The sequence below is a fragment of the Cyprinus carpio genome, chromosome B3 (assembly GCF_018340385.1).
Source record: "Cyprinus carpio isolate SPL01 chromosome B3, ASM1834038v1, whole genome shotgun sequence".
Taxonomy (NCBI): domain Eukaryota; kingdom Metazoa; phylum Chordata; class Actinopteri; order Cypriniformes; family Cyprinidae; genus Cyprinus; species Cyprinus carpio.
In genome coordinates, this window is record NC_056599.1 from 10,867,417 (window position 1) to 10,888,746 (window position 21,330).

The window sequence follows — 21,330 nt, forward strand, 5'->3', positions numbered from 1 at the left end:
AATCTCTTTTAAAATGCCAGAGAACATTAATATCTCTGGTTAATGCTAACGTTATTTCTGTTTGTTTATGTGCGCAGTATATGGGGCATGTTGGTTTACCTCTGCAGGTTTTATTCTGCTGATTTTGACTTTCTTTCATGGTGACGAGATTGTGCTTCACAAGTGTTTGAATATTAGAGGAGAAACAACTACAATACAAAGCTTTTCAAACACACACCTCTTGTGCATTTCTCATGCATTTTTCCATCTTATTTGCTTCAAATGAATAATCAATATCTTTATTTCATTTGATATGTTGTGTTTTTCACACAGTGTATATCTGCTAAGTGAATGAACAAATATCTATAAGGAAATTATTATTTTCATATTTCACCTACAAAAATTAAAGCAAAACATAACTATACTTATATATTAAAATAGTTAGAATTAGCATATTGTATACTGATAAAATAATATTTTTTAAATTGTCATTTAAACACTTCTGTATTATAATAAATTCAAAATATTAAATGCAGCATCAGAAATTTGCTGTTAAAATGAAAGATAATTAAATACCTATAAAATTTAATTTATGAAAATGTTGTATTTTGTTCAATTTTGATTTTACTCAATTTGATGCAATTATGAATATATTTGTTTAAAAAATTGAATCAAATTTTAATTATGAAATTTACATTTATATAAAAAAATGCAATACAAATATATATTTAAAATGTAAAAAAGAAAGAAAGAAATTATGATGATTTTTTTATAACTTTTTTTTCCTGTCATCACTGAAGCAGACACACAAATTTGCATTTTCTCACTTCTAAACAAATCGGCTATAACACACAGGTTTCAAAATATTCTTATGTCATCTTTTTAAAAACAGTCAAAAAGTAAAAGCTAAATCCAAATGGACTAATATTTTTCCAGCACCTGTAATTAAACAAACTCTCTCTCACAAACACAATAAACAGAGGAAAACCAGCTTCCTGAGTGCGATCCAAGCAACACCTTCACATTGCTGAAAGAGAGTCAAAAGTACACCCAGCTCCAAATCAAATGTGAAGGTGACCAGAGCGGCGTGTCAGCGGTCAGTGCGGGTGACTGTCTGCTGTCTGTCTGGTTACGGGCCTCAAAGCCTGGAGCAGCGGGAATCTGTTAGCAGCCCACAACACCTCGATCCCCAGCCAAGAAGGACCGCTGCTGCCCAAAGGCCTGACGGCAAGCAGTCTCATTGCTTTTGTCACTTCTGAAGAGATGCAAAAGCTTGGCTAAAAAAAACATGATGCAGAATATACCAACTATAAATGTAAAGTTTGCAGCTCACACCGTCATCAAACACCCACAGCACAAAATCCGTCTTTATTTTTAAACTCCTGCTAGAAATCGCAACACCTCTCTCTTGAAAGCTGTGGAAACGATCCTGAATAGATGAGTCGCTGTGAAACAAGTGATTTAACGCTTGACCGCACTTTAAGAGTCTTTTGTCGTTCGACTATATACATCCATTTCCTTTTCTAAAAGGAAAAGGCCACCAGTAGTTCCCCTCTTTTCAGCGTCTATCCCTCTCTCTCTCCTTTACAACACAGAGCTGTATAGCCATCGCCTGACTACAGAACTTGGCACTTGGCGTTTTATCGGCTGTCTGAGCTGGACACAGCTCGATTAGAGATGAGAGCAGGCACATGTTTTTATCATGACTACGCGATAATGGAAGCCGTATGACGTGGCGAGCTCCAGAGATGACTAACCCGAGAGAAAACATCCATCATTTTGACAAACGCAGAAGAAAAATAACAACTTTTTTTCTGGAGTGGCGCGAGACGGCCGATCCGAGGTGCTCGTCAAAAACTCCCATTAATCATCATCATTAATACAGCTGGCGTACGGTGAGAAGACCGAGCGTAATTACGCCGTCGTGCTCCTGGGTATTTAAGCGTCGGAGTTTAACGTCATTAATCGTTCCCAGGGGGCGATACGACACGCATCGTGTCAATAAACCACTAAACAACCCGACCTGGAGAGTAAATTATACAGGAATCGTGCCTCCTGATCTACAGCGTGCAAATATCACAGTACATGCAGTTGTTCAGACGCTGGAGCTGAAATGTAAACGCTGACTTTCAGAGACAGAAAAAGCAGAAGTGATCTAAACCAGGCCTGGCTTTTGGCAGGCGCTCGCCGTTTAAAACTGCAGTTGAAAAATAAATGCAAATGTTTGCTTTGAGAATAATCTTCACAAAATACAGACTGCGTAAAACGGGGTCTGTCAGTGTTTAAGGGAAATGAACAAATGTCGCAGTAATATTCCCTCAATATGGTAAAGCGGATGTGGTTGGAACAATGAGCCATCGGGCCGCTTTAATAGCGTCCGGATTAAGACAGGAGATTCGGCCGGGTCAGCAGGAGATTATCTGAGTCCTGGCATACCGTTAAACAGGAAAAGAACGGCATGGTGAACCGGCTAACTGACGCTGAGTTCCACACGGAGCGAAAGGGAAACTCGGCATGGGCAACAAAATCTCTTTCGGAGGCCCTGCCAACAAACAGAATTATGGCTCTGTGTCACATCAAAGGCGAAAACCGCCGTCAAATGTTGCCTGTTCACATACTCTGAGTGCACAGATAATAGCTAAATAACTGAGCTGCCTGTAAATAGCTGCAAATATAATATTGTGCTGTTTGTGAGCGCCTCTTTCTGCGTTTTCCAAAGAACTGCTCCCAATACAGTGACCAACATACAGAGCATCTGACAAATAAATACTTGCACCTGCAACAAAACCACAATCAATCATCTAACATTACTAAAAATAAATGAATGAAATACTTATTTTAAATAAAGTACATATTAAAAGAACAAACTATTATTGTTGTAATAGATGCAGAAAGCGTTATTTTAAGTGTTTAGAAATAGTCCTTGACATTTATTGGTTTATTATTATTACTGTTAATAAATAACAATAACAATGACAATAATTATACATTAAAAAATATTTTAATTGAATAAAAAAATACATATTAAATGAAAAAAATATTGTTGTAGTAGAGGTGGACAAGACATGAAGTATTTATAAATAAAATCCTAGCAATTATTTTGTTTATTTTTATTACAGATAATAATAATAATAAAGAAATATATTTTACATATAAATATGTATTATTACTGCAAATCTGGAATACAAAAAAATTGTTATATTTGTTATGCTGTATAAAACAAAATATAAAAAAAAAGTCTGCATTTATCATTAAGTCATTTAATTGCTGGGATTTTTAATATTAATGTTCTGATTTTAATATCTAATTTTGACATTTCAATGCTGAGCAAAACAAAAATAAATTACAAAAATTAATAGTGTAAACTGAAACTACATTCTCTGTCTATGAGAATGTGATCGTTCTGATTATTGGTGTGTTTATTTAAAGGCAGTAGTGTAACTAACCAGTGTGTATGTGTGTATGTGTGTGTGTCTGGCCTTTACACCAGCTGGGAGCAGGCCAGCTGCCACCGCCACAATACACAATCTGACGTTTACACACACACACAAACTATCAAAGGTATGGGTGCATTATGCTACACACTCTACAGCAAACATAACCTATAAACCAGTTCACACACACACACACACACACACACACACACACACACACACACACACACAAAGTTACAAATTTCACAATTTCACACACAATCCTCCGAAGTTTCATCGCAACCACACAAATAACAACAAAGAAATAAACACAACAAAGCCTGTATTTGCATATATTTGCATTCAAGTACATTTCTGGAATACAGCCCGGAACTGAATCGGACCATGTTTCCTGAACCGGGTTACGCAGAGGCGCAATTCAGTGTGTGTGTGTGTGTGTCTGTGTGTGTAACTGTGACTCACCTGGCGTGTGGACAAAGTAGGCCAGATACAGGTCCAGTTCTTTCACAGACACTCCGATGTGGTGCGGCTGCACGCAGAGGCCGTGGTTGGAGCACTGCGGTGACTTGACCAGCCTCTCTCCGTCTGTGCTCTCCAGCGGGCTTCCCTTGAACAGGATAACCATCACCAGGTCCAGGCGCCAGACCTTGTCTGCTTGCCTCAGGCAGTCGATGCGGCGGATCTTGCCCTTCTGGTCGGGGTTGGACAGCACGCAGCACGGCGGCTTCTTCCCCGTGATGGTGAGCACGAAGTCCTCGCGGAACTCCGGCCGGATGTCTTTGCGGAGCTTGGCGAGCAGACGGGACGCCCACTTCTGCTTGATCTCGGGCTTCTCGCCCAGGAGTTCGTCTTTGACGGCGCGCTCCTCGTCCTTTGTCATGCGCTTCTCGTGCTTCTTGAAGTACTTGCGCTTGCGGGCCTGGAGGTTGAACCAGGTGTAGGAGAACGCACGGACATGTGGCAGCAAAGCCTCGATGAAGGGATGAAATTCATCCTGTTGGATTAAAAAAAAAAAAGCTAATTTCAGAGACTTTCATGGAACTTAATAAAATGAATGTTTGAGAACTTTGGAAAAGGATGCATCGCATGCAGTCACATTTAATCATCTGCAAATAACAATTTGGTCTTGTTTTTGCATTAAAAATATCTAAAATTGTGTAAATAAAAGAGAATGTATGCTGATTTAGGTCCATTTGAATGCATTTTAGGATTTAAGCATAAATCTCAAGAATTTAAGAGAGGTTCAAAGAATAAAATTTTTTGCCAATGAGGTAAACATAAGGAAAAAATCTATTTAATTCAGAAGTTTTATCTTAAAATATTTTTGCTCCTTAAGTACATTTATCTTGTTTAGGGATATATTTACTGGAAAACAACTAAAAACACAGATTAAAAAAATATTTTAAGCAGTGTAAAAATCTATTTAGTCAAACTTAGAAAAAAATATTAATTTCAATTGAAATAATCATTCTTACATTCTATTTAGTCTCCATTTATATTACATTCCATTAAAGCCATTTTAATGCTAATTTTGGCATTTCTTTCAACGCTGAGCAAACATAAAAATAAATCAATAAAATCCATAAATTAAGACGGAATAGAATATAAACTGAAAGCCATTATGAGAATGTGATCGATCATTATTTTCAATTTTCACAATAGAAGCATGCATAAAGCAAAATCCCTTAAGTTCAGACACAATTATCCTACACAAATACAAAGACTTTAAATTCAATGAAAGTAAATGCAAATTAAAAGCTAAATGAGGCTCTTTTTCACAGATAGTTTAAAGATCTCAGCGGCTGTGCAGGAATTCCGGGATTCTGCAATTCACAGAAAGCAGCTTCTTTAGCTCAGGTCAGGCCAAGAAAAGCTTGGCGATCCCCACGGCAACGGAAGACTCATTCAGCTCTCCAATAATACCTTCACCACACAACGCTCAGTGACAAAGCCTAAACCGCGCCACGGTGCCCCAGTGCCAGGGCCGCCGTGCCCCAGACCCTCTCCGCCAACTCTCGCCACAACAAGACCGCGGTTAAACTGCGTCCCTTCAAGACCTGCCATCAAATCCTGTCTGCGGGCTGCTGTCGTACAGAAATCCAGGCATGTTCACATTTCGACAATCGAGAAGGCAGATAGCACCGTGAAAAGCACACACTGCAGACAGGAGCAGAAAGAGAGAGAAAGGCTGGTAGTTACCATTTTGCACTCTCATCATAAATTTGGCACGCCGTTCAGGACGGGGGGAAAAAAATCCACCCGCACCAGTTCTTTGCCACTCACGCCGAAACAACAACTGCTGGCTTGGCAAAGATGAAGAATTGGCGACCGAAAAAAACAAAAAACTTGGGTAAAAAGGAAAGAAGACTGGAGACGCTCCAATTGCCGGCGGAAAGAAGTTAATTTCAAGATCAGGAATTTTCTTTTGCTTTGCGGTTTCAGGTAAAATTGGTTTTTAAAAAAAATTTTTTGAAAGAAAACAAAAATGCAAAAATGAAATAAAGGTGTGTGCACAAAAGAAAAACAAAACAAAAAAAACAACAACAACTAGAAAAGCAACTGCGCTTAAATTAAATGCTTTCGCTTTCCAAATAATTACAAAAAAAAAAACAATCTAAATGCCGGAAAAAAAAATCCTTGGCAAAGCACAATGAGTGTTTTCTTAGATCTTTGGATCCGGCAAAAAACTCAGAGAGCACGGCACACACATAACGCAGGCACACGCGCGCACATGCATGCACACTCCTGCGACGAAGGGGGGCGGGTGGGGGGGAGCTGGCTAATGCAAAGCACAGAATACGGGCAGGAAAAAAAAAGAGAACCGAATCAATGTTGGACGAGCTCGCAGGACCGCTGGCAAACCAAAGTGCTGCTGCTTTTTTTACTCCTTTTCTCTCCAACTCTCTCTCTCTCTCTCTCTCTCTCTCTCGATCGATCGCTCTCTCTCGTCCTCTCCACGTTCTTTCCTTAACCATTGCCTGAGTCTTTGCCAACACGAGTAGGGCCCACCTATTTGGCAACAAGATGCCTGTAGCTCAGCCAATACGTTAGCTTGAAGAGCTGAAAGGGAGGGGAAAGAGAGGAGGGGGGCTAGTGGCAGAACGAGAGAGAGAGAGAGCGAGCATGCAGTCCAGTCCGGTGGTGCACAATTTGCCAGTTTGACAAGTTCCTATCCACCACCGAGGCAAAGTTCAGCATCCCATCAAGCTAGTCATGGCAACCGTGTTGTTAAGTCTGGGTCGCGGTCGCCGTGGCTTGCGTAACGCCACCTTGGCACAGGCCGATGGGAGAAAGCACACCGCTCTCTCAGAAACTCCCAGCAGACCCTGCAGCCGGCAGCTGCTCGTGGATTTAGAGGCCGAAACAAAGAGGAAAGAGACCGCGCACCCCTCGCTCCCTGTGTGCATCTCTAATTTAAAACAAACATATGCTGTGTTTGTCTGAGAAAACGAGGAGCTCAGGCCGAATGCAGCAGGCCGAAGGACGCGAGACCTGAAGTTGCTCACAAAACTTCGAAAAGTTGTTCGGAACGACGTCCCTGCAAAAAAAATAAATTGTAACACAAGTTGTGTCAGCTTCAAAATCTCCCATCAGCCATTTTTACAAATTTAAAAAATGGTCAAACACTAATGAGTATCACTTCAAGCACAGACGCAAGCACTGTTTTGTCACATTTGGAAGGTTTTCCGAAATTTAATTGCGCAAATTTTTATGTGCATCAGAAATTTGCCAACGAATGCTCTAATAAAATGCATTTCAAATTAAATGATTTTCTTGACTGAGTTGACTGGGAGTGAAAATGCTGCTTGTTACTTTTTACACGCAATCATAATCATCTATCTGAGTTTTGGGAATACTTTAATCTTGCGATCAAAAATAATATAAAACAACAGCTGCTTACAGCATAAAATAGAGCAGAGATTCCTAGAGATATTCAGATCTGAGACGAAACGAGACGTAGACGGACTGTTGATCAATTCTTATTGATGATTTCAAAAAAAAAAAAAAAAATGTGAATGACTGGATGCTGTTCTTCCCACAAAAAAAAGGGGGGAAATTGATTTGAAATGGTGGATTAGCAAACATATGCAAATATCCCTTAAATGAGAGACCAAGAAAACATGATTGGACGGATGTATGGTGATAACGCTCTCCCATCGCAGTAAAACTCTTCATTAGTGCTTCCTCTTTCAAATCGGAGCCTACAGTGTCAAAACCAACACCTGCTTGAGGTCTCTAATAAGATGCTAATTGAAGCACACAACCAGAGGAGAGCAGAATTTGTTTATGAATGCATTTGTTTCAATAAAAGCAGCACCTTTATTTCAAACAATCCCTTCTCTGTTTGAAACACGGCCCTTAATGGCTTCCTCTAGTGCTACCAGTGCGAGTATGAGATAATTAGCTTCTGATCAACATGTGCGTTTGGAAATTCACTTGCCTAAAGCACAATTCACTTCTTCTATAGGATGGCGGCGCCAGAGAATAAAGCGTTTTTACAAATCAAAAACATATTGTATTTTTTATTTTATTTTTTTGTAAATAATATGATAATGAATTAAAATTTAGTTAAGCTATTAAAATAATTTAAATAGTATTAATGAACAATAAATATTAAAATATGTGTTTAAATGTTCGACTGTTATAGGCTAACTGAAATTGTTGTTGTAAGATAAATGGATAGTCTAAGCAGTCTTTACCTACAACCACAACGCACTCCAGATTGTTATTCCTGCCAAAAACACAATAAATTACGAAAGAAAGAAAGAGAGAAAAAAGTCACGGCCACACAAACATCTGAAGCGCCGTGAAATTTGTGAAAACAAAGACGCGGTGGATCCAAATATTCTGTATCCAACTGACAGTTGCGCCTATATTAATGCGCCAGGTTGCTTGGCAACCGTAAATAGCCTCCGGTTATTAGACTAATGAACTATATTACTTGGCGGAAGAACTGTTCGTTGTTGTTGTTGTTATTATTACTATCAACAAAACTAACTATTTCTTGAACACTTATATACTGAATCACATACTGTCGCTGCCGTTTAATAAACGCACAGGAGTTTAATCTCTCGTGACTTGTTTTATTCTACGCATGGGCCTGGTCATCTCTTTTCAAACGTATAAAAAGAGACTAATAAGCTAATACCTCGATGGAAGGGATAAAAGTGTCTTAAAATGTTTGCAGCAAAGCATCGCATATCATCAACTTGTATCAGTCCTGTCATCAAAACCCAACAAACCGTGGCCTGGTTTCTCACCTACAATCCGAGCACGAGTCTCAGTGCTCCTTACAGAGGTCAGGGAAATCCCGAAATACGGTTAAGAGTTAGTAAAGATGTGTTTAACGTTCAGTGACTCGTTTCTCAGCGTTTTGCCAGCAGCGCGTTACACCTGCGCGTCACGTCCGCCATTCTGACCACAAATCATGAGGAGCGCAAGATTTCTGCCAGCTCGATTAAAAATAATCGCTGTGTTATTTTTTCCCCTTCGCCTGTTCCTGCAACATTAATGCTTAAAAGAGAGAAGACATCATCTCTCCAGCGTGTGCCAGCAGTCGGATGGAAATGAACGAGCTGGAAAGAGCGTTTGCTGTCGGGCGCCAGAGAATCATTTGTGTTAGTTTGTCACTGACGGTAAAATCAATTAATAATAACAAAAACACACCCAAGCACCTTCCAATCAATGCAGAAAAAAACTGTTCGGCCAAAGAAAATTACTTGATCATCCAAGTACGCGCAGTTTTGAAGGTTGTGGCATAAATTATTGGCATATAGGCCTAAATTATAACCTAACCAATGCATTTTTTCTTGCCATAAAATGTTCAAAATCCATATTCAAGTGAAATGACAAGCTGCGATAAGCAGCCTGGAAATCTTGTTTTGAAAGGCCTATTATTCAAACTTTGTCTTCATCAAAAACTTTACCCACTCACCTGATTTTTCTTGGTTGGTTTAAAATCAACTATTTTGTTTAGATATCCGAGCTTTATAATAATATCATCCTACATTTTACATTGGAAACTTTGGCAAAGTTGCACTATAGTTCTATAAAGCAAAGTGTGATCATTAGGCTACCCCAGTTTTACTGAGCTGGCGCAACAATAAAGAAAAAAAAAAAAAAAAACATGAAATAAAAAATCATAATGAGCCTAAAACAAAAACACTGGGGTTGAATAATCCACAAAAGAGTCTCAGATCTCCGAAAGGCGATTCAGAGCGCGCAGTTGTCTGTGGTAGCTAATTGAATATTGATGATTTTTTCCTGATGATTCCTTTCGGATGATTTCTGTTAAAACAGTCTAATCGATTATTAGCCTAATTCGGTTATTGACTATAATGATGTCGATTCCAAGCGCATTTATCAGGTGATTTAGAGGAAAGGAGAGAAAGAAAGGCTGCACCAAACACGAATAGGATTACAGTCCAGCGCTTTAAAAATACCTCTTAATAACTGCAGTGATTAGTCTAGCTTAAATAAGATTTTATTATATTCACAAGAAACAGATTTAAACGAAATGTTAGATAGTAAACTAATATAATATCCTGTAATATCAATACCCTCGCAGCAAATAAGATCGTTTTAGGAGATACCTACGCAAAAACACTGCGCCTGTGATTTACAGAAACAGAAAAGCAAATAAAACACATCCGTTTAAATATATAATGCATTTACCTCGCTTTCCAGTGCCAGCAGACTGATTTCGCACAGCAGTGGTATTTATAGCAAACCAGTACGAGACTTTTTTTCCTTTCTTTTTTTCTTTTTGAAATATTTGATATTATCAAAACACTAGATTTTATCGTATAAATAGCCTACATATTTTTAGAAACAACTCCGCTAGTGGAAACAAATAGGTTATTGTGAAATATCTATATTTATAACTCGGTCAGTATGAAACCCAATCGGCTTTATATTTCAGCTTTAGGTTAAATGGACATGCCATCTCCTAGAATAAATATATTTATTCTAAATAAATAAATAAATAAATAATTGGAACAGGCTGGAACCTGAAAAATCCTACTTCATGAAAATGCTTTTATCAAATGAAAATGTGAATATTTGTTGGAGGTGGAATATTTGCAAGATTTAGCCCATAATTCATTAAAGGGATTGCTACCTTTAAACCAATAAAAGGTTTTGAAGCACATTCATTAATTATTAATTACTGAAAATATAAATAACTATTAATATTAATTTATTAAACAAATAATTATTTATTATTTTTTAATATATTAGATGTTTTTTTTTTAATGTTTTTTTTTTTTTTTTCTAGTGTGCTGATGTTTGGGAAAAGCAAGCAGGTTTAATGAGAGAGATGTGGGGTTTTGGGGTATGTTGGTTGCCCGCTGTGCGTCCGTGACCCTCCCTGTGGATATGACCCACCGTGACCCTGACACGCCATAATGAAGACAGACATGATGGCTGATTCTGCCCTCTTATAGGAGAAAGACACTCTGACAACACAAGAATATAAGAGACAAAGAGCCTGTTAAAATGATTTTTCATAAGGGGAAGGAGGCAGACAGTGAGAGACAGAGTAAAAATGTGATAAATACCAACATGACAGACATTGAGGGAGGTGGAGTATCATGTGCTAACACACGCTATCGTGAAGACACCAGTCCAGACATGCCAGCGTGCCAGCGTGGACAAAACCATAGCGGTAAAGAGACAGCTGACCCATACACACACACACGGCCATCTATTGTGTCTGACACTGGACACACTCTCACACACGCGCTTGTGTAAAACCTCACACCTCAGAGACGTGGACTGTGTGTGAACGTGTGTAAGCATGAGGTTCGAGCAGGTGTGTGTGTGTGTGTGTGTGTGTGTGTTGGCACAGGTGAGGTCCGCCCCTCCTCTCGCTGCTGATATGCTGCAGGTCTGTTTTGATTTCTGAAAGACAGTCTGAGATGAGTCAGGCGCGGTTAAAACTCAGCTCTGGCAGCGACGAGTGACATCAGCTGCTGTCAGTGCAATCAGAGACACACACCTGCAGATTTATATCGTGTGAAATCACACACAGGCTATCTTATGGCAGTGGCTGTGAAATATGGGGGCCTGGGGCAAGTTGTCACAGCGCATGTTGGTTACAAACACTTTATATATATATATATTTATATATATATATATATATATATTATATATATATATATATATATATATATATATATATGGGGGGGGGGGTATTTTTTTTGGGGGGGGGGGGGGATCCCACTTTATATTGGCCTTATACTATGTAGCCCACTTACATCAAAATATGTACAATGTAGCCTACTTATTGTGTTCATATTGTATTGCAAAACAGTTTTGCTGCTATTGAGGTGGGATACAGGTAAGGTTAGGGACAGGTTTGGTGGTATGGGTAGGTTTAAGAATGGGTTTAGGTGTAAGGGATGGTCAGCATTGTAATTATATATGTAATTAATTACAGATGTATTTACATGCAGGTATTTTTTTTTATATAAGTACAATGTAAAAACAATAAGTGCATTGTACCAAATGATTAATTTAAATGTAAGTACATAGTAGTTAAGGCAACCTAATATAAAGTGGGACCTATTTTTGGCATTAATTTAAATAAGTGTTTTAAGTATTTAATATTTATAATATTTAATATTGAAATATTTTATTTAATATTTGTTAAATAAAATAAAATTTCACCAGAACAATACTTTGATATTTATGTGTATTATTTTTCACGTTTTCTGTTTTATTTACATTTTTCTTTTGCCTCATAATTGTTTTAATCTTAAATTTGAGCTGTTAAGCCTATAAATTATGTAGACCTTACAATAGCTGCTAATTAGCAGATTTCCATTGTGACAACTTACCCCATATAGTCAAAGTACTTTAAATAAATAAATAAAAACCAATGTGTGTTACATGATTTGTATCTTTTTTACTCTGTTAGTTTATGTTTTTTTATTTAGTTTTGTTAGTAAGATTTTTTTTAGTCAGAAATTAATATTTTTATTTAGCATGGATGCATTAATTTGGTCAAAAGTGACAGTAAAGGCATTTATAGTGTTACAAAAGATTTCTATTTCACATAAAAGCTCTTCTCAACTTTCTATTAATCAACAAATCCTGAAAACATGTATCACACTTTCCACTAATGTTTTAAACATTGATAATAATTGTTTCTTGAGCAGCAAATCAGCATATTAGTATGATTTCTGAAGAGTCATGTGACACTGAAGACTGGAGTAATGATGCTTATCCCAGGAATAAATTACATTTTAAAATGTATTTCAACAGAAAACTGTTATTTTAAATTATAATAATTTTTCACAGTATTGCAGTTTTTACTGTATTTTTTTGATTAAATAAATGCAGCCTTGGTGAGCAAAATCATTAAAAACTGCACCTTCCCCAAATGTTTGAATAGTAGTCTACACACCAACTGGCATTCAAATAACTCTGCACTGAGAAAAATATGTGAACAGTGTGTGACAACTAGCCCCGGTTTGCCCTATGTATCACCATCATTTTAACCATTTCTCAAATCCATTTATACGTGCACAGAGAGCTAAAACACTTTTCTATATGTGCTGCCCTGTTTGATAGTAGCATGAATGCACATTTCCTTTCTGAATTACCAAAGCGTATCAGCATAAACGGCGTCAGGCGTGAGGACGCACCCAGGCCCGTACAGATCGTGGCTAGCCAGTGATGCATGACGATAGCTGAAGCTGTTTGGTGGTGTTTGCAATTACCCCAGTTTACAAACCAGCACATTACTACGTGTGAAAAATCTGCAAGCAATTTGTGGCAGCGGAGAGAGAAAGAGGAAAGGCACATGTATCCCAGAGGGCCCTGAGAGCTGCACGGAACGCACGGCACTCTGGGAAGAACCACATTGTAGGGTTAAGGCCTGCAAAATATCAACCTGAAATACATCAGCTCATTTGTCAACACATTCTCTGGAACTAATGGGAGGAAATGGTTAAGGTGTGCTGCGCTGTGTGCCGGATTTGCACCAGTGCCGTCAATATTCATTCCACTGAATACACTTCTGGAGAAATATTTCTGAAAACGTCTCTTTTGCCCATCAGGGCAGTATTTATTTGATCAAAAATACAGGGAAAAAAATTGTGACATTATTACAGTTTAAAATAAATGTTTTGTATTTGGACATATTTAAAAATGTAATTTATTTCTGTGATCAAAGCTGAATATTCAGCATCATTACTTCAGTCTTCAGTGTCACATGATCCTTCATCTGCAACCATACTATGGTGAAACTGTTACCAAACTGTGATGTCATACATGCCTACACTTTTCCTCTTCCGTTTGGCTAACACATAATTGCACTAAATGCAATGTAAACAATGATGGCTCACTGATAAAAATCATTACTGCATGATTTCTTGAGTAGGTGCTGCAGCACAGGATGTAGTCTAGCAAAAACAAACAAACAGCAACAAAAAAGCCAGCAGCAAGAGATTTCATAAGGAATAATGGATGAAGGATTGCACACCCGAGCAGGTAATGATGTACCTGCTGCTCTTCTGGCAGAGACTAGTGCTAGCAACGCCAAGGTCACGGGTTCAGTTCCCAGGAAATGCAGGTGCTGATAAAATATATAGCTTAAGTGCACTGTAAGTTGCTTTGGGGGGAAAAGTATCTGCCAAATGCAGGAAATATAATGACAAAATGTTTTTGGACGGACACCCTCTGCAATTATTCTATAAATATTAAAAGTAAAAAATAAACAAATAAAAAAGAAATAACTTCTTTGTATTTTGATCTAATTCCATAAATATTAAAAATAAAATAAAATAAAATAAACATTATTCTGATCTATTAGAAATGCTTTCATAGGTTTTTTTTTTTCCAACAGTCCAATATTTTACCCAGCGTAAAACAAAAAGCATGCCAAAGTGTAAAAAAAACCTGACAATAAAAACAAGAAATTTCAAAATGAAACATTTAAATGTATCATTGTTACCATTAACTCCAAAAAATGCTAAATTATTAACCGAAATGAATGGGAAAATACTACTACTGCTAAAAGATCATTGTTAAAAAGAGAAAGAAAATCTCTGGTGGTCAAGATCTTTTGATTGCATTGTTACTGTAGCATTATCAGAAATCTTGAGCCTACTTAACTTGTGTCCGATTTCGTCGTACTGCAGAGTTATCTGCACGGCTCGATGCACATGACCAGCGCACCACTGATTTCATGTGTGTAGAGAATCAAACCGAGGCTTAGCGCTGCTTACGGAGCGTGACAGAGAACACAGCAAACCTTTGGAAACATCATTAGTCCTGCATATCTCTGCTTTTGATAAGCAGGCCCAGACGGACTCTGCAGACGTCTCCTTCTGAGAAGTGGATTTAAAGAGACAGTTCACTAAAAAAAAGGAATTCATGTAATTTAACTTTCTTTCTTCTGTGGCATATAAAAGAAGATATTTTGAGAAATGTCCATTCAGTGGAAGTCAATGTTATCATTCTCAGAAATAAAGGTGCAACAGCTGGTTCTAATATGTCCACTTTAAGTACTAATAAGTACCTTTAAGGTGCCAAAATGGACCCTTTAGGTACAAATATGTACCTTTTGAAAAGGCACCACCCCAGTGACAGTTTTTGTAACTTTATTTCTGAGTGATTGGTTCTCTTAAAAATATATTTAAATTCACTTTTTTTTTTAAGTTGTAAAGTAAATAAATGTGTTGGATTATGTTTTACAATTTCAGTCTACTTTATTTCAATCTTATTTGCTGTTTCTTTGCATTGTGAAATTTACTAGTAATTTCTGAGTGAAAATTGTTTCTACACTACTTTTTTTTTTTTTTTTTTCTAGTAAAAGGCATTTGGATGTTGAATGTACATGATGACCATGTGATTGAAGACTCAGTACTTCCACATGTCAAAGAGATCAATCTTTCAAAAGTTTGGGCTATTAGTTTGTTTGTTTTTGCTTTGTTTTGGTAGAAATTAATACTTTTATTCACCAAGGATGCATTAAATTGATCAAAAGTGACAGTAAAGACTTTTATAATGGTATAAAAATTATATTTAAAATAAATGTTTGTTTTTTTTAATCTATTTATCAAAGAATTCTGAAAAAAATTCATGGTTTCCATAAAAAATAAAAAATAAAAATGTAATCAGCACAACTGTATTCAGGAAAGATAATAAAAATAAATGTTTCTTGAGCATATGAATGATTTCTGAAGGATCATATGACACTGAAGACTGGAGTAACGATGCTGAAAATTCAGCTTTACATCGCAGGAATAAATTATATTTTAAAATATATTCAAATGTAAAGGTTTTTTAAAGCTGTAATAACATTCCACTGTTTTTACTATATTTCTAATCCAATAAATGCAGCCTTAGCTTTCAAAAACATTTGAAAAATGTTACCGACTCCAAACTTTTGTAATGCAACAGTAAATGCACAGTTTTGCAACTGGCTAACACAAAACGCCTAAAGCCTTCCAGTGCCGACTGTCACCTTGAAGGCCGGATCTATGACATCATCCAGCTGCGCCGGCTCGGCGGCGTTCCGGCTGTGAGCGAGTCGAGCCGAAGGCACGGCTCTCTGCCTTGATTAAAACCCTCTGATTGGTTGGCAGAGAGACGTTGCATGCAAATGGATTAGTCGGTGTGCCAAAGCTGTGCCCATGAAGAGCCCAGAATGAAGGAGATTACCCAGAGACCCGATTTAATAGCTTTAGCATCACGTATTAGACTGAATACGTCGATAAATTGATTGCCGTGGATGTGGAATCGCAGCGAAATGAATGTAAATGAACTTAAAGCACACCATGACACAGTTTAGACGCACGACGCAGGACCCTGAAACGGGAACAGATGCCCCTTGCGAACGCACACACACAAATTCACACAGGCACTACAGTTGCCGAGTGTTGAACGCTTCGCAATCAAAGAAATAAAGGGGCAATCTAGCACACAAACAAGAGATTCCCCATCACCACTGCCAACAAACCGGGCCCTCCTTTCGCAGAACAAGGGATGCACTATTGACTAAATCCCCCTCCCCTCCTCGCTCTTTCTCTCTCTACTATTTTTCTCTCTTCAGTCGCCCCTCTGCCAGTCTGCGAGGCGTGGTGCCAACGCTTTCCACCGCCGGGCACTTTGCCCTGCCCTTTATGCAAATGCTTTACTGCCATCCCCAAATCACAACCCCTACTGTCTCCTTTCTGCTAGGTCTGTGCCACTCTGTCTGTCATTTTAAGTAGTCTTGTGTTGTCTCTGTTTAACACCTTCTGGAACTGTGTGCCGATGCCCTGTTTCCTGTCGCTTTTAAAAAAATTAAAAATATGCAACCTGAACACAAGATGTACAAAATCTGGATTGAATATCTTGTTTTTGTATTTGGAATGTCAAGCGAACTTTCTGCGCTGCCGAAAGAAATTGGAAAAAGTAATGAATACCAAACAGAAATGAGTATGAAAAACTAAATTATGATTGTTTAAGTGCAACAAACCTTGATTAGAATTGGAATTCATGGGGAAAAATAGGCTATTGATATGTATGAGAAGCAAAAGAGGGACAGACGAAAGGAGAAAGTCCTAAATAAAGACCAATAGATGCTTCCTCTGCATTCATCCTTACACAAGCAAAAGGTGCCTGTGCCAACACACACACACACACACACACACAGGAAACCACATACACACCTGAGCTATTAAACATGAATCTATCGACCCATCATCTATATTCTAATTTACAAGTGTAGTAGTAGTGTAGTTGTACTTTCTAAAGGAATAAAAATGCATAAAGAATAGTTTCTCTATAACGGTTTGACACCAAAAGAGAAAAGTGTAAATGCTGAGGTCAGGCTTGAGTGAGAGATTTCAGTAGAGCGGTTCAACTTGAACACTCTCTTCCTATCGGTAAATATGACTGCCCACATCCCTTTCCCCATTTCCTGCCGAAACTTCCTCCTGTTGAATTAATAAAGATACAGCAACTTCAGCTCTCCAGGAAAGCAGCGGGCTGACGACAGACAGCGGTGGGAGGTAAACAAAACAAAGGAACCGGCAAACGTGAGAACTCACAGTGCTAATCTCATGCATGAAGTCAGAGATCGCTGGAAGGTCGGAGGAAACAAAATAAGCACAGGCGCATTCAGTCTGACCACATTTCAAAGGTTGTGACCTGGATTAAATGAAATCATTTTTATTCTGAGGTTTTGGGGCCCAACTTACAATTGAAGCAACAATGTTAATTTATTTTCATCTAAACAATTTTTCATCTCAAAAGATTAAAATCAGTTTGACTAATAAACACTTATATTCGTACTTTTTTCTTTTATCACTTTATATATTCGTAAAAATTAGATCTATCGATTAAACAACTAGGTGAAGAATAGTATAATGCCATTACCACCATATTTAATTAACAATAGTTACTGGAAATGTAAAAAAAAAAATGTTATCAGTATTGCTGTGAAAGAAAAAAAAAATCAGTCGAATAATCTCAAATTTGGCGGGAAATTCCGACAGAGTGAAATGAATAAAGTCATGGATCAAGACTTGGTAACAGAGTCTCTCTCTCTTGCTCTCTAGAGGGGCGTAATTGGGTTACGGAGCACAACCGCACCATTGTTTTTACAGTGGATGGATTGTACCAGCGACATGCCATTCTCACAACAAACGTATTTGAAGGCTGAAGGCATCTCGTTTGTTTGGCCATTACTGCTCTTGTGCTTCTTACTTCACTAAGATCTTACAGGAGGAAGATGCTGGACTTCAAACATTGTAAAGGGTCCCTGATGTATTACGCTTATGATGTATTTGTATACTTTCCAGATCAAAGCCAAATGTAATACTATCAACTAACAATGCTGCACATAAACGTCTCGTGTTACGACCCAACCGAACATGCAGTGCTTTAGCGGATGCTAACAGGCTGCGTCTCATTAGCGGGAAGCCAGCACTCTACGACTGTAGGGATGTTTGACCAGATCAGGTTTCCTTCAGAGTTGCTGTTGCTCATTTCAAATGCTGATGGAGATTCCTCACACAGGACTTTTGGTTGGATTTTCATGCGAGCTCGTAGCTGCACTTGATCTCTAGCTTGTGGTTTCTGTGGAAAGGGCCTGTTTTCTGAGCCGTGTGCGTTCATTCCTCTACTTTCACATATGGCTCCTATTCCACATGTATTTGTCAGAGCAGCTGGGTGGAGAGCACCGCCCAAACATACTACAGCACCACAGCAACACACATAAACTAGATCTGTACATTTCCTGAAGAATAGTGAGAGATGCTTGTGATGCTAGAGAGTTGTGGGGCTTACACAGTTGCTAGGGCATTTTTAGGGAATTATAGTGTTCTGGGTGGTTACCATAGCATTGTTATGTAGTTGCTAGAATGTTATATGTGGCTGTTAAATGTTCTAAATGGTTTTAGGATGTATGTTGTTTGAATAGGTTACTATGGTTTTGCTAGAATGTTCTTTGTGGTTGCTAAGTGATTGCTAAAGTGTTTCGGTGGTTACTATGGCATTCTTAGGTAGGACTAGTTGCTAGAATGTTCAAGGTGGTTGTTAAAATGTTCTTAATGGTTGCTAGGGTGTTGCCTGTTCTGGTTGGTTACTATGGTGTTGCTAAAATGTTCTTGGTAGTTGCTAGGTGATTGCTAAAGTGTTCTGGTGGTTACTATGGTGTTCTTATGTAGGCCTAGTTGCAAGGTGGTTGTTAAAATTAAGGATGCACGGTAAATATTGGCTGATAATTAATGCACATCTCATCAGTAAAGCCGGTTATCTAATCAGCGGTAAATTCCATCAGGTGCATGATTTCACATAGAGCAGCGTTAACTAGAGAACCGGCTTTACTGATGAGATGCACATTAATTATCGGCCGATATTTATCGTGCACCCCTAGTTAAAATGTTCTAAATGGTGGCTAGGGTATTGCCTGTTTTGGGTGGTTACTATGGTGTTGTTGCTAGAATGTTCTATGAAGCTGTAAAATGTTCTAAATGGTTGTTAGGGTGTTGCTAGGTAGTTGCTACAATGTTCTAAGTGGTTCCTAGGTGATTACTAAAGTGTTCTTAATGCTTAATGTGGTTACTATGCCATTGCTAGTAGTTACTAGAATGTTCTAGGTGGTTGTAAAATGTTTTAAATGATTTCTAGGGTTTAGGGTGATGGTTGCTAAGGTGTTCTGGGTGTTTAGTATGGTGTTGCTAGATAGTTGCAAAAGTACTCTAAATGGTTGGTAAGGCAGTGCTAGGTGGTTACTAAGGTGTTGCTAGGTAGATGCTAGTATGTTTACCAATGAAAGTCAAACAAACCCAAAAGTCTACAGATATGGCTCAGTTGTTCATATGATGTTTTTATTTTTTATTTTTATTTTTTTATCACTGACCAGATGAAAATCAAACATTCAAGCATATAGAAAAGCATCAGCACACCGCTCTTCAACAAAACACACAATCAGTCATGTGTGGAGCACAAACGGTGCAGGACGAGTTACACACACACACACACACAGACACACACACACACACACACTCAGAGATTTGTTTAAATTCAGCTACACATGTAAAGAAAAGCACCCAGTTGGAATAACATAATCTCTGAGTTCAGGTCAAATGAGGATACGATAACCTTAGAAATCCTAAAATGTCTGTTGTTTGCAGTTCTCGGATCATTTTATATGTCGTCTTGGGGTTAATTCAACCACACACTTGGCCATGGGACTCGAATGAAAGGGTCCAAATGACTTCCTGGCTTCTGCGAGGCTGGTGGAGCTCTGGCCAATGCGTTCTAACTTTAGTTTGGAAATAAAAAATGACATATAAAAGCAAACACAAGCAAATGTAAGGATGGAGATATGTAACTTTTCTTGGACGGCCCGTCTTCTCTTTGTTTGTGTAAGTCACGGCACATGGTAAATGTCATTCTGCATTACGCTGCCGCACGATTTGTATTTCGTTTGTATTTTTCTTGAAACCGCCCAAAGTCCGCCGGGAGGACGGGTGAGCCGAGGTGAGGTTACTGCTGGTTCCCAGGAGCCTCTTCCCATTAAAATTTTAAGACAAAACAGGGCAAATGCCACAAAGTACGGTCATATGAGAAAGACATTGCTCTTAAAGAGATGAACCAAAACAGGGATAAAAACAGCTGGACATCTGGTTATCTTTGAGGGAAATGGTCGGATGGGGAACAGAGCGTTTTTACCTGAGCTGTTTGAAGCGTGGAGCCGTGATTAGTCTAACACACACTCCATCGCCGACAGGGAGCCACAAATGCGAAATCATGAGCTAACTTGAGCTCAGTCCATATCCTATTCCAGATCATATGTGGAGGGACGTTAAACGAATCTGTCCCAGAGCAGCTCATTCACAAATGTGCACCAAACTATAAAGTCTGTTTGTTCATTTGGGTGCATTACATATAACACTATGTACACAAATGCAAATGCTACTAGCTATGCTAGCTCAATTTCATGTAATTTTGATATCTTAAATGCAGTAAAATGCGAGAACGCAACGCTGCATTCTAAGCTCAATTGATGAACTTGCAGAAGCGAACAAGATGCAGAATTTTCAATTCTAATGTTCAAATGTAAAGAAGTAGAATTAAAGGGATAGTTCATAATTTTACGGTTGAACCACTGATGTCACATGGACTATTTTAATGAACCCCTTACTACCTTTCCGGGCTTTGAATGTGGTAGTTGTGTTGCTGTCTATACAGGGTCAGAAAGCTCTCAGATTTCATCAGAAATATCTTAATTATTTTTCAGAAGATGAATAAAGATCTTACAGGTTTGGAACAACATGAGTCATTTTTAAGAAATCTTAAAACTACTATCCCAAAATTTCAGCTGAACTTGCATGGAAGGTATGAGAAGGTATAAGATGCTTCTGCAAAACTTGGGACAGATGATTAACCGTTTGGTAGAGCCACACAATGTCAA

The 21,330-nt window shown here is 38.2% G+C and overlaps 1 protein-coding gene across 21 annotated transcripts in view; it reads right to left on the reverse strand.

The window, feature by feature from the left end:
• Window positions 1-21,330, reverse strand: part of nfixb (nuclear factor I/Xb) — a 152,865-nt gene that overhangs the window by 92,232 nt on the left and 39,303 nt on the right. For 18 of the 21 annotated variants that reach the window (XM_042719616.1, XM_042719617.1, XM_042719624.1 and 15 more), the window contains one exon: window positions 3,876-4,407. In XM_042719616.1, the coding sequence (XP_042575550.1) occupies window positions 3,876-4,407 (532 nt within the window). The other 3 variants (XM_042719627.1, XM_042719621.1, XM_042719612.1) reach the window with 3 other exon arrangements.